The 14,152-nt window shown below is 48.7% G+C and overlaps 2 protein-coding genes across 2 annotated transcripts in view; one reads left to right on the top strand and one right to left on the bottom strand.

Annotated features, from left to right (window-relative positions):
• Positions 1–6,849, top strand: part of SLC22A3 (solute carrier family 22 member 3) — an 81,268-nt gene extending 74,419 nt beyond the window's left edge. The window contains exons 10-11 of the mRNA XM_054595525.1: positions 1,962–2,061; positions 5,395–6,849. Coding sequence (XP_054451500.1) covers positions 1,962–2,061; positions 5,395–5,455 — 161 coding nt within the window. The 3' untranslated portion in view covers positions 5,456–6,849. The remainder of the gene's footprint in view (positions 1–1,961; positions 2,062–5,394) is intronic.
• A 593-nt stretch (positions 6,850–7,442) lies between these two features.
• The window catches only part of PLG (plasminogen), a 36,720-nt gene continuing 30,010 nt past the window's right edge, over positions 7,443–14,152 (bottom strand). Inside the window, exons 17-19 of the mRNA XM_054595515.1 lie at positions 12,610–12,716; positions 8,512–8,651; positions 7,443–7,870 (exon numbers count right to left, since the gene is read on the bottom strand). Of these exons, the coding sequence (XP_054451490.1) occupies positions 7,709–7,870; positions 8,512–8,651; positions 12,610–12,716 (409 nt within the window). The 3' untranslated portion in view covers positions 7,443–7,708. The remainder of the gene's footprint in view (positions 7,871–8,511; positions 8,652–12,609; positions 12,717–14,152) is intronic.

Here is a 14,152-nt window from a genome sequence, read left to right as displayed (position 1 = left end):
GAACTCATTTGACTTCCTAGGTTTACACGTGCTCATCCACATTCTCTGTGTTGTTAGGCTCTGTATTAGTGATATGCACTGAATATTTTTTGACAGCCATTTCAGTTTTGAGGAGCCAATCTGATTACGATGAAATGGCACCCTCAATGATTTATGTTTACTGTACCTGAAAGGGCTGTGATGGACAGTGTTCGATTTAGCTTTCTTTGTTTAGATTCTGAGCCGAATACTACAAAGCTCTTTTATGATATTGGGAATAATCAAATGCCAATAATTTTTGTGAGGCCAAAGTAGACCTTCAGTCTAAAAGAAGCCTAAAATCGAATTATATTATTAAAAGTTCTATATCTATCCGTATCATATCTTCATTTGCTCTGATGCTAAACCTGCGGTGCTGAAAGAGCAGAGGACAGAGACCCCTCGCGCATCTAACATAACCTCTTCGATGCCCCCCAACTTCACTCCCTCCTTCCTCCCTCCAATCTTCGTAGAACCCATGAAGGGATAGAACCGTGGCGCAGGGAGGGACCTTAAGGTAAATCAGCCCAGTGTGTCTCGTGCTGTTCCACCCTTCTGCCTGGACCGCACACACCCCCCCTTTTCCTCCTGAGCAAGAGAGGACACAGGTTGGCCCCACCGCAGCCAACTTTCCTCCACCTCTTCCCCCTTTTTCATCCATTGCTCAGCAGTTCAAATGACAGTGAAAACCCCAAGTCCATGGGGATGCACATGCTGAGTACTACAAGAGCTTTGCTGACAGTGCTGGGGACTGTAAGGCTGGCTTCTCACCAGTGGTCACCAGTGAAATCAGTAAAAGAGCGTTTCAAATTATGTCATGGGACCGGACCCTCAAGCCCAGTGTTGATTCTGTAGCCAGCACGAAAAGGCAAAGAGCTCGACCAAGGCGGAGTGGTCTTGGAGCACAGTCCTTCGGGGCGGTGGCCCGGCCTGCGGAGCGCCGGTGCTGGAATGGGGGCCGGTCCCTGCCTTCGCCGGGAGAGCCAGTTGTAAAATGAAAGCATATAAAATGTACTAAAAACAGACAACACAGACTCAGACCTCATCAGTTCCTAATTCCTTTACATGTACTGTTATCTGTGTTCCTGAGGGTATTTATGTTCTTGCATCTTTATGGTGGGAATTCTATAGAACGGAGTGCTACTGCATCTTTTTTCCCTGTGCCTCATTCAGCGATGTCACAGCAGTCATTGGAAATGTCCAAAAGGGGGGGGGGGGGCGGTATTTACACCGTGGCAATGGGCAGATGCTACAAATCAGGGCCTCCTTTGCTGGAGAGCCCATTGGTAAACATTCACCAGCATGCCATGAAGATAAGATGTGGAGAAAATAGTAGAGGACAAGGTTTCCAGAATTTCAACTCCGAGGAACAGAAACAGGGAAGATGGCAAATGGGGATGAGAGGTTGATTAATGGTCCTGAAAGATGAAATATGAGCGTATGTGTCGGTGCCTCCACCAATGGGATAAAGGTACTGCAGAGAGGATTCATCACTGTAGTGAGGAGCCCAAAAAAGCCTCCAAGAGGCCGACCTTGGGCAGAAGGGACAAGTGCTGCTGTGGCAATGGCAGAGAGAAGAAGCGTAATGTTCTAGCGTCGGTGAAAGGACGCGGAGGGGACCCCTCTGTGGTGGCTTCTGTGTTCCTAGGAAGGAGGAGAGGAGGGCTTCTCTGAGTGCTTGGTGCCTAGTAGGCACTCAATAAACATTTGTTCGGTGGATACACGGATGGATGTCTGCCAAGGGTCCAGGGGCGCTGGGACCGCACAGGGTTTGCAGAAAGTGAAGAAACGGTGGCAGAGGAAAGCTGCAGCGCTGACCGGGGTCCCCATGGGCAGCTGCCATCGAGGGCATGCTGAGGCCGGCGGGCCTGCAGCTTCCAGGCGAGGGGAGGGGCGAGGGCCAGCCATGAGTTCCCGGCGGTGATGCCTTCCCTGTTCCACAGGTATCCTGGCATCGGTCTGTGGCGGTCTCGTGATGCTGTTGCCTGAAACCAAGGGCATTGCCTTGCCAGAGACAGTGGATGATGTAGAAAAACTTGGCAGGTACCGTATGAGATTCAGCACCTCCTACATAAGAGCAGCATTTCAATCCACTGGGGAAGGGACAGTATTGAGACAATTAAATGCCCGCGGTGGAAAAAAGGAATATTAAATTCCTGTCTCATGTCCTAACCAAAAATTCAAAGTAGCTGCAAGAGGTTAATGTACAAAGAAAAAGCTACAAGAGAATATGTATTTTTTAAAGGTGGTTATGCAGAGGAAAACATTTCCAAGTAGGGTGTTAAAACTAAGAAGCAATCTAAAGAAAAGGGATTAGTGATTGGACAAAGTAGAAATAAGTTAAATGTGTATCAGTAGGCAAATAATTGTAAAACAATATATTTATGATATGGATTACTATACAGAAATTAAAAAAATTAAGATATATGTATAAGGAATGAAACGGGAAGATTTTCAAGATTAGATTACAAAGTGAAAAGGCACTGAACAATGTGTTAGAGTATTTATTAAAAAAATAAAACCAATAGAAATTCTCTAGCCAGCTGAGAAGATAAATGATTGAGGTAGGTAGGTAGGTAGATAGGCAGACAGATAAAAGTAAGGGTAGTGGAAATATCAGGGGAAACACATTATAAAGCATATGATTGTCTAACCACTATGCTGTACACTTAAAACGAACATAAAGTAACATTGAATGTGAACTGCAATTGAAAAAAATAAAATAAAATTTTTAAAAAGCAACTGAGGGGTGAGAAAGAGATTTGAGTGTTGGAGAAGTGTGTCTAAATGGTACATAGGGAAAGTTAGTGTCTAACCAACATATGAATATATTTTTGTTATTCCAACAAAAATTCACCAGTTCTAATTTTCTATGTTTGAAATCTTCCATAATGTGAATAGTCAGGAAGAGAGGTTACGACCATGAGAGTGTACAGGAAAACATCTCAAATAACGCGATACAGCCCGTGGGGACAGGCCTGTGCCGGGGCCGGGGGCCGGGGCCCGGGGCCCGGGGCCCGGGGCCCGGGGGGTGGGGGGGGCAGGGCGCAGGGGGCAGCGCGTCCCCGTTCTGCTCCGCAGACTTCCGTATTGTCTGATTTTTTTTTTTTTAAAAAAAGCTACAACACATTGTTTTGTTTTATCTGTGTAATTTTTTAAAGTAACTGGACAGCTAATTTTAAAACTAAAAATCACTCTTCTTCTAAATAATGACCTGGAAAGTAAGGGTATGGCTCTCTAAATTTTAAACAAATGTATCAAAGATACTTGTGAAAAGACTGAAATGTGAGTAACTCCATGTCCATCTCCCTTCACTTGTACACCAGGAAGAGAGTTAGTAACTGTTTCTTAGGTACCTATGTGACTGGTGGTTTTACACAGGCCATTTCCCTTAAAACACAGCGATTTGGGGCGACAGGAGGCCTCTTCACTTTTTCGTGTACTGGGATATCTACACTCAGAAAGCTATCACAACCTTTACTTGCCAGGACTGGGGTGGATGCTCTCCGGTGCTCAGGTGTGACTGTCTGGTTTTGTATAGTTCTATCATTTCATGCTGTCGTCCACTCGATTGCGAATTTCTTACATAGCGAGTATCCCTGTGGCAGGACCGGGAATCCCTCCCTCTCTGAACGAGGCGCGAGCCGCTCCCCAGCGGCCGGCCACCCTCGCTAAGTGTCCCATGAGTGTTTTACCAGACCATTAAAACATATACAGTGATGTCACTGTCCTGTTTCTTGATGCTATTTTGAAATATAAGATTGATTAACCATCCCAGAACGTTCCCAAGAAAGGCTCCCTTGGAATCGAACCTCCAGCCCCTATCCCAGTGGCTGACTTCTAGCAGGACTGGCCAATCGGAGGACAGGTGGGCGTTTGTCCTGCGAAGTAACCCGAACAGGTTTTTATGCTTGTTCGGCAGCACTGGAGACTGGCTTCTTCCTCACCCAAAGCTCTGCTTACATTTCACCCTCAAACAACGCTCCCAGGAGTTTGGGGTGAGGTGGGAGTGTCCTTAAGCTGTGGTGTTTTGTAAAGTGAAATTAGGAAAAGAAATTTAAAAAGGTACTAAACCAGCGTGAGGCCCCTTCAGCGTTATGCCTGGGGCAGGTCTTGCGTCACCTGGAAGGCAGAAGCACGGCTGTGCTGGTTCTATCACCGCAGACAGTTCCTTGGCTGGAATCAGAGTCTGGGGCCAGGTCAGGTAGAGGGGTGTCCAGTTCTGTGGCCCCAGTGCCAGCAGTGCTCCGAGAAAACCCAGAGGAAGGAGAATGTTCAGGAAGCTTCGATGAAGCCACGGGGAATGGTGAGAACGGAGCTAAGACCATCGTACAATGAGATGTCCAGACAGTCAGGGTGACTTCTCGTGGGCTGGCGTGTTTCAGGGCTGCTGCCCAGGACAGCATCCCAGCCAGGACGGCAGGGTCAAAGGTCAGGAGTTCAGCGCCACAGGTGGTGTCAGAGCCGTTAGGGCGCTGGACTCCACCCTGGCCTGGTGCAGAGTCCTCCCCCGCATGCCACCTCGGTGCCAGGGATACAGCAGCGTCGCTCCTTCTGTTCTGGCCTGTGTGCCGCTGCTTAAACAGCGAGAGCGACACACTCGTTCGTGATCCCCAAACCAGTCAGGGGTCCGCTCCTCAAACTCCTCAGGGAAAAGTGGAAGGCCCGGGGGTGATTTGCGGTCTGGACTCTCCTGCCAACTTAGCCATTATAATCAGCGTGAAGCCGGTCAGAGGGGTGACATGTTTGGAGAGGAGAGGGCGTGTGAATGGTGTGCAGGGAAAATCAGCCTCCAAACAAGAGAGGCCCCGGAAGATGTGTACCAGCAGAAATTCAAGTCACACAATTGTTTCTAATTTTTCTACGTTTGTAATGTTTTTGTAATAAAAAAAAATCGGATAAATTATTAATGATGCCTAGTCCCCGCTACCCTTGGAAAAAATCTGATAAAAGTATGATTTACAGTTTTATAACTTCAGCACTATAATTGCATTCCATCGTTGTTTACTCTGGGGCAGGGGGACTGCTTTGCACCAAGACTGACAGGATTTTCCTTCTATAACTGCACCTAATCATTATATCCTTTGTGCTGTGTTTCGTTGTTGTCAATTGTTCACATGATCAATTCATTTCCAAACCATCGCTTACTCAGTAGAGCTTCCTAAGGAACTTCGATGCTGTGCTAGGGTGTGAAAGCCGGAGCGCACGGTGCCCGGACACAGGTGTTTGGGTTGCCTCGGAGTTGGGTTTTCTATGTGAAGTCCCACCTGAGTGTTGATCAAAGCCACCTGTGCCATTGAGTAAGAAGACGGCTTTCTCCCAACCAGTGGTTTGATCTCTAACGAGGACTTTCTCTTTTCTCCTTTGTTTTGTTAGTCCACATTCCTATAGATGTGGCAGGAAAAGGAAAACCCCAGTGTCAAGCTCTCACCTCTGAGCCCCCGCCAAAGACAAAAGGGAGGAGCCCCTCGGGCCAACCCCCTGAGGCGCCGGCGTGCCCTGCAGAGAGAGACGCGTGTGTCTACTTCAGCTGCGTGACGCAGTGCAGCTCCAACTGTTTTTGAATACTTTACAAAAACATCCACGCTATCCAGAGTATTTTTAATATAATTTTGGAGAAGAGGTTTTCTTCTGACCTTGGGAAGTGTCGCCGACCCATCAGTCACAGAGAGACAAGAGAAGCCCCTCCCAATCTGCATGACAGCTCCGTCAGGAGCACAGGAAAAGTGTGCAGAGCTGGAATCAGCAAAGCTGATCAAGGAACCGAGGCTGTGGACGGAGCGTTCGGAAGGTTCCTGGGAGGACAAAGACATGGCAGTTCCGTAACGAAGACCCTGGGACCCGTGGGACTGAGCCTTCGCTTTGCCTTCACTTTCCCTTCGTGCCTTGAGCTCCGGGAGTCCCGGCAGCATCGGGATCGCAGGCGTGTTCAGACCTCATTCTTCAAATAAGCACAAATCGGCTGTGCCACCTGAGGAATTCATTATTGTAAAATCAGGTGGGGTCCCAAGAAGAAGAGGGATGGTTTTAGTCCTCGTAGGGGAACACCTGGAGCCACACATTCTTTACTGAGCAAAACCCATGGATTGTGAACGATTTCATGGGTTGTAAGATTTTAACCATAACGGGACATTTATCTTTTAAGTGTGAGTTCAGTTCTCTGACGGTGCCTACAGTCAAGAGTGAAAAACATGGGCAGTTCTCATTCAACCTTGACACTTTTCACTTGTTTTGGGAAGTAGCTTACATTTTACTTTAAAAGAAAGGTCAGGTAGATCCATGCTTAGAATTAAGCAGAAAGTTTATAAGTGCCTTGATAGATACTACTAAGGGATTTGATCCTTCTTTTTTGGTTACTGAGACTTTCGAAATGCGGAGCTTAAATACAAACATCCTGTCTTTTTCTGAGGTTCTGCTCCAGATGTCTTGCTTGGTATATTTTCAGATTCAGTATACGCCTAATGCAAAATTTACTTTTTCTAATGACTTATTCTGTGTAGACAGGCAAAATGGACACCAAAGGGAAGTCTTGCCAACAGGGGGGGAAATTTCTCTGTGAACACGTGAGGGTACCTACAAAGTGTGTGCGGATTGCAAAATAAGCTCTTTCCTGCTCCGAGCGCCTGCGGAGTGAGCACCACTGCTCTGTCTCCGAGGAAGGAAACGCAGCCCCGAGGGCGTGCCGCTGCCTCTGCCCTTCACTCGTCGGCTTTCTTTGCATCTCTCTTTGCTGCAGGGTGACTGCTGCTCCTTGGTACTATCACCTTTGAATTGTATTTGAGTTGAGACTTTGGTCCTGGTAACAATAAAAATGTTAAATTGTCAAGAAAAGTCAGCGTTTGCCCCTTCTCGTCCTTTTGACCATGTAAAACACTATTCCCGCAGGAGAGTGTGTGCTGCACACCTGGGCAGACAGGCAGTGGTGGCGATTACGTGGCCCACCTTCCGTGTAAGTTTGTGGTTCCTCTGCAGGCTCTCAGCATTATTCCTAAACGCATGTGTGACCCCAAATGACATGCAGACCCTTAGCTGGGCTTGTGTTTTCACTCCCATCGCCTAATTTACTTCACAATATACAACTCTCTGTCCGCTGTCCCTAGTGCTGGGCTCAAGTCAAGCTGCCAGCAACAGATTTCACTCCCAAGAATAGAATTTATTCCCACGACTCCCCATACATGTTGCAGTTTTGAAAACGTTTCATCTCAGTGCCAGAAATAAAGACATTAAAGATACGCATCAAGCTGTCTTTCACAAACAAGGTAAACATATGGGTGACCTACAAGGACTTACTTATGGTCCCACAGGTTCCTTGGTCCTATATGCAACTACTCCTTATGAGAAACAGCAAGATCATGTGTCTGTCAGTGCCACACTAGTTAAAATTGGTAGGATGAACACAACATGAAAACAATGAAAATAAAAAATCAAAGTAAATACAGAGTTTATTTTCCACAAATGTCATCTCTGTGGGTTTTTTGGGGGGTTTTTTGCCTTATTACAGAATCCAGCAGTCTGTGGACAGAAAAACTTTATCCACAATACTAAAAAAAAGTTGAGGTTTAGCAGCAGGTGGTGGCTAAGTGCAGCATCTCCATTTGATTACTGTCAATTATTTTTCTGAGCATGTTAAATCCCCTACCCATGTTCCAGCATCTAGATATGTTGATGCTTCCCTTGGTCTCCCATCCAGTTAATTATTTCTCATCACACTTTTAATCCAGGGGATATAGCTTGAAACACGAGCGTAGACACCAGGCTTTTGGGGCTGTGCACAGCCAAGACCCCAAGAAGTGACTCCTTGTAAAATGTATTTGTCCTTCTCGAAGCAGACCAGAGGCCCCCCACTGTCACCCTGTAAGAGGGAAGGAAGGCCATGTGAGGATTAAACCGCCATTCTTTAATGGGGGGCGAGGGGGGGGTCACTTTCTGTTTCCCAGGTGGAAGTTTTCTCAGTATTTGAACACCCCTTTCCAATCAGAAAGGAAATTTATTCACCATTTGTTTGAACACATGCTGTGCTTAGCGAAGTATATTCAACAAAACTGCACCAACTAATGTTTGCTGGGGGGAAGAATTCCCTGTGAGCCCCAAACTCTTCCCTCCCTGCATTGGGGTCTCTCTCCAGTGGCAGCACCCCAAAAACCACTGTACAGGGGAAGCAGCTGCTCTTTGTCCTGTCCGCTCTCCCACTTTCCTACTGGGAAGGCCACCCAAGTCCTGTCCCCCGGAAGGATGTGGGCAGCCCTCACCAGGACTCCCGGATGACGTGTGGGCAGTGACAGATGGGACCTAACCCCTCTCTTACAACCCACGTGGAACTCAAGGTCCACATAGTCATCTTAGACCATCTGAGTCAACCGAAAGGGCTTCTGGGCACCATTCAGCCTGTGGCCTTCGGCTGGTAGATCTTTCTCAAATTTGCTGTTTGGGGCTGAAATGGCTAAGGCCCAGGAGAGGCCAGCACCGAATGACTGATCTCTGTTCTGTTCTTACCTGGCAGCTGTCCGCATCAATGTTCCCCGCACAGAGCTCAGAAGACCTGACTCTCCCATTCAGGTAATCATAGCGATTGCACACTTTGTTCTCGATCACTGGCGTGTGCGCTTCCTTGAGGAAGCCGTCGCCACGAGTGTCTGTTTACAAAGGTGAGAGACATGGTTAGTGGATCCAAAAGGCGCACACAAGGAAAGTTCCAGAACAACAGAGCAGAGATGCTAGAATTCTTGTTTGCCCATGAGACTGGATAGGAGTGAGTTCCTAATACTACTCCAACTCCTTTTTTTCTGTTTGACCCTTGAAAATATAAACATTATGTAAGACTTTATGTTCCTGAGTCCTGGATTTAATAATGGGGTCTTCTGGGTGGGGTTTGGGGGTTTGTTTGTATTGTTATTTTGTCTTTCTTTCCTCTTTTCAGTACAAAGAATATTTTTTTTTGTAAAGAGAGATTGAGAAATACAACTGCCATTATTTTATATATTCTATTTCAAGTTTTTATATGCTTCTTTGGCTACTTCTCCCACATTGAACAATTTTATACCCTAATTTTTTTTACTCACCATTCTATAATAAGGATTTTGTTACAGTGTTGCAATCTTCATCATCATTATTTTAATGGGAAGTGACTGCTTAATGGGTATGAAGTTTCTCTTCGGGGTGAGGAAAATTTTCTGAAAATAGTGGTGTCGCTTGCACAACATTGTAAATGTGCCTAATGCCAGTGAATTGTGCTCTTCAAAAATAGCTAAAATAGTAAATTTTGTTATGTGTATTTTACCACGCACTTAAAAAAAGAATACTGTATTTTGCTATATATAATGCACACCCACTTTCTGTGTGCCTTATACGCAGGATTATTATACCCATGGTATGTAATCATTATAACTATATATAATGCGCATTCTTATTTTTCCCTCAAAAATTTGGGCAAAACGGTGCGCAGTATACATGGCAAAATATGGTGGCTGTCATTGACTGAGAATTAACCTTTTCAGGCACAAGCTCATTACGTGATGCCGTTTATGGAACGCTTCTGGCAGCGCTCTTTGGAAACAGGCGCCTTCCTTATTCCTGTTGTCCAGTCCAGGAAACCGAGGCTCAGAGCATGCGCAGCTTGTCCAGGGTTGCCCCCAAGCGCGAGTGAAGCCTGGCTTCCGGCCTGGTTTTGTGCTGTCGCTGCCCAAATCCTCGACGGCCACGCTCACGGGCTCCTCCAGTGGCTTCTGATGTTCTACATGTTTGCTCGTACACTTTATTCATGTTCCGTAGCATATTCTTAAGTCTGGATTCCCAGGAATTACACATACTGATGGCTCCCAAAACGTTGCCACATTGTTTTCTAAAAGGGCGTGACAGTGTCAAGGATCACGAGAAAGAGTCGCTTCACCACATCCTAACGGGTATTTAATATCGTAACAATATTTTCTAATATAATAGGTGGAAATTGTCTTAATGCATTTTTTTAAATTTATATTTCTAGTTTTATTCATTGTATTTATCTTTTTTTTTGGTGAAAAACTGCTTTTTATTTTAACTTGGGCACATTGAGATAGAGCACTGGCAAAATCACCAGAGAAAACGGTTTTTTCCAAGTGGACACACCCAAGTATGCCCACAAATCGCCCAGTTTTCCAGCTCTGCAAGCCTGGCTTCACCAGAGGTTTGCAAAAACCATTGCTCCGTGAGCCCGGAACGGCAAGGGACAAGGCCCCTCTCGGGGCTGCCACGGGGAAGGAGGGCTCGTCCCAGGCGGGCCGTGGAAACGCTGGGCGGCACATCCCCTGACTGGGGTGGATGTGTGGAGGGAGAAATGAATTCCCCCAGGTGTCCTGCTCCTGCATCTGCTTCCTGAGCAGGACAGATGCGCTGATGCTGACCCCAGGCCCTCAGCGGGCGGTGGACATTGATGTGCTCTGTGGGCACATGCTGCCATCCTGTGGCCATGGTGGGAATGGCATTTCTGGAGGCCGCAGTGACTTTGGGGCCAGAAGCCCTGATGGAGCTGCACAGGGAACCCTGGAAGTGCCTGTGATTGCTGGCGAAGTGCCGACGGAATGAGCCCCCCTCGGGCTCGACACCTCGCTTTGGGATACGGGAGTCGGGCACAATCTGGAGACGGCAGGAGAGAGCAGGAGAAGGCTGACGCCGCACCGAAAGGCCGAGAGAACACGGCGGGTACCAGGTCATTGTCCACGTGAGAAAATTGGTAGAGGGCCTGACTCAGGGTCTGTGACACCTCCTGGTCCGACAACTCCCCTGAGGATCGTTTTCTCCTGCGAGTGCAGCCGGAGAGACGAGACGAGACGAGACGGGGCAGCCCAGCGCAGGGGAGCGGGGGGGCGGGGCTCAGAGGAGTACAGGCGGTGGGCAGGACGGAGACACAGCGCGTCGGCTTGCGGGGCAGGCCTGGGTTTCCTCAGGGCTGAGGTGCACACAGGCTCGGCGACAGCTACTCGGGATGGTGGCGGCAGCTGAGGTGGTGATGATGGGGACGATGGTGGTTGTGTGAGCACCGGAGCTGCTCAGATACCCCCTCCAAAGCACCAAGCACTTCAAATGCATTATCTTAGCGTTCACCATAACGCTGGAAGGTGATGCCCAGGAGGAAACTGGGGCTTAGAGAGATTAAACCACTTCCTGATGTTACATGGAAGATGATGGAACCAGAACGCACATCCAGATCCACACGATTCCGGGTCCCTGCTTGAGTCAGCCAGCAGGCTTTGCAGCTCGCTCAGAGGTTCCTTTTTTTGACTTCGTCCAACTTGCATTGGATGCTATGCCACTTGCAAGCGAGAGTTATATGGGGACAACGGTGCTCCGGTCACTGGCGAGCCTGAGCTGTGCTCGGTGAATGAGAAGTCACACTTTCTCATTCCCTCCCCCCTTCCCTGCAGCCCATTTGCCAGCTGAGAATCAAGTTCAAAAAGACTGTGACTCTTCAAAGTGCCTGCAGCTGACAAGTGGGAGTCAGGGCCCTAACTCGGGCCCTCTGCCCCCTCTGCGCTATTCCTCATCTGCATAACGGGAACAAACATATCAGATTCACAGGGCACAGTGGCATTTACATTTTTAAAAATGCAAAGAGCAGACCAGCGTGACATATCCATTGTGACACTTCATTGGCCACATTGCCCTCCACCCTCCTCAGTGTTTACAGCCTCTGAAAGGCACAGGGGCCACGGGACCACACCCCACCCCCCCCACCCCCGCCCCCAGGGGCGGTTGCTAAGACAGTAGGGAAAGCGCAGAAGGAAGGAAGACAAGTTTGAAACGACCTAGCCCAGCAGTTTTCAAACCTTTTTTAAAGTCACAAAACCTTTCTTCAAATGCGAGCTTATGCAAAAGGCCAACGTGGGAACACAGCTGGGAAGCACCCGTCTTACAGACAGGGGCTCCAATGCCAAGTAGAGGAGAGGTGAGGGACTTGCCCGGCTGGCAGCAGAGCCAGACCGTTCCCTGGGGCTCCTGACTCGCCAGTCCTTCTGAGAAGGTGACGTAGAGACCTAAGTCATCCTCATGGTGTTCCAGGCCCGAGTCCGACGGATGTGTCGGTATCAGGGCCCACTGCGGAGGGAAGGCAGGGTCCCCCTAATGCAGGACAGGTAAGGGCCCCGCATAAAGGTGTCCTGTCTCACCCTTACCCCGTCAAAAACCTACTAGGCCTGGGACCTTTCTTTCCCCAGCTATCAGTCTGCCCCACCCCCAACAGTCCCTACACATACAGCAGACCTGTGGGGTCCTGGGGGAGACAGGTTTAACTACAATTTTAGTTGCTGTTTCCCACCCTGCTTGGGACCTCAGTATGGCTAACTTCACATGAACAATAACCTAACAGCCTTCACGTATAATCTTGTGTCAAAACCCTGAAAACGCAATCTCAATGTCAAACTGACAGGCTAAGAAAGAGACTCAAAGAAACACTCCCTTTGTCCCTCGATGACTGACCACGGAGACCCAGACAGGCACCCAGACAAAGTCAGGAGGAGGGCGGACCTCACTCACTGCCAGGAGGCTGCCCAGATGCCCCTTCCCTCATGCAGGCTGTGGGGCAGAACCGAGTCATTAAGCAAGCCACAGAATTTCTCTTACTTCGGGTTTCTCCCCAGCCGGTGACGTAGCACTGTGACCGGGCAGCAACCACATAATCCTGGGGCGGCAGACAAGCAGGGATGACCTTTTCAGTGATGATGGCAGGGCTGAAAGGAAGATCATCAAATGTGACATTTGACCGCCCTGCAGGGAGACTCCTACCAGTCATCTGTCAGTCGCCCACGCGATGCCGCCTGCCCCGCAGCCCCAGAACCCTCCAAGCTGGCATTTCCTTGAGTCACTGGCACAGTGTGACAGGGAAAACAACTTGTCACCCTCGCATTTGTCGATAGGATCTGCTGAGCTAAACAACTAGAATGGTGTGTTAAGAAGGTACCTCTTGTGGACAAGAGCCAGAGGCGGCAGGAGGGACAACAGAGACTCATTGTCATGTCTGTTCTGTGCACTGTTACCGCTCTGCACCAAGTGTGTGCTTTTGTATCAGCTCAATGGTGCCTTGATCAGCAGATGGACCCTCTAGCTGAAATGCTATCACCAAGCATTAATAGTAGCAGCTATGCTGTGTGGCCACGAACAAGTCCCTTGTCCTTTAGGTCCTCGGTTTCCTCATCTGTGAATGTTACAACATCATCATGGTAAGAATCCAATAAAACACTAGATACCAAATGAAAGAGGGTTGGAAATATTTGCATCAGCAAAACGGTATTGTGTTCCGAGGACCTTCCCATGCCGTGGCGCTCCAGCATCTTAAACATGAACGCTCTCATCTTCAGACTTGGTTCTACTTTAGCAAATTCAAGAAGAAACCAGATGGAGGACGAGAGATGCCCTCATCCGAAGAAGAATCTCATCGCTGCCGCCAGCTTTGAGGCAGACACGCCCTCTCGGAGTCCCCAGAACTGACCCAGCCGCACCTGGGGCGACCCTGCACACGTCACTCTGTAGGTTCCCCTGAGGGGACACCTGTGCCTGAGCCTCTTGGGGTTTGAGGGGCTTGAGGCAGGTACTCTACAGCTCAAATTAATCAGTCAAGCAGAGAACACTCCCAGAACCCCAAATTCACTAAGTAAGTCATTTGTTCAGCGATCAGGGGCCCCCAAAGGTCCTCGAAGGACCGAAGCCGGGGAGGGAGTTGGTTGCTCTTTCAGGCTAAGCCAGGAAGGCCCTTTCCTTCCTTTCTGGAGGGTCCACACACCCCAGGAAGTCAGTTCTCCGCTGACTGACTCAGAAAACCCGGGACGAGCTTCTGACCACCCCCCCGCAACCGTGCAGCACTCAGACACCCTGTCGTCACCGTCAATGTGGTCCCACGGTCACCGGGGAGCCATCCGACTCGGCTCCTGCGCGCGGAGTGCCGTGTTGGCTGCCCCAGACACGTCTATTCTCAGAAGAGCTGTCCGTTTACTTAGCTGTCTCCACTGGGACCTGTTTGCAAATACTGCCACCTTGAAGTGGCCTACGCAAATGTATCATTTTGTCAGGTGTCATGGGAAGGCCTCATTTCTACAGGAAAAACAAAGCTGAAGATATGCAGCATTTGCATTTGTGGCTTGTGTGTGTGAGGGTATGTTCTGGTTTTCTT

Source organism: Pteronotus mesoamericanus, unplaced genomic scaffold, assembly GCF_021234165.1.
Source record: "Pteronotus mesoamericanus isolate MK-2021 breed Mesoamerican mustached bat unplaced genomic scaffold, CSHL_Meso_final contig_134, whole genome shotgun sequence".
NCBI classification, from domain to species: domain Eukaryota; kingdom Metazoa; phylum Chordata; class Mammalia; order Chiroptera; family Mormoopidae; genus Pteronotus; species Pteronotus mesoamericanus.
This window is presented reverse-complemented; position numbering and strand designations above follow the sequence as displayed.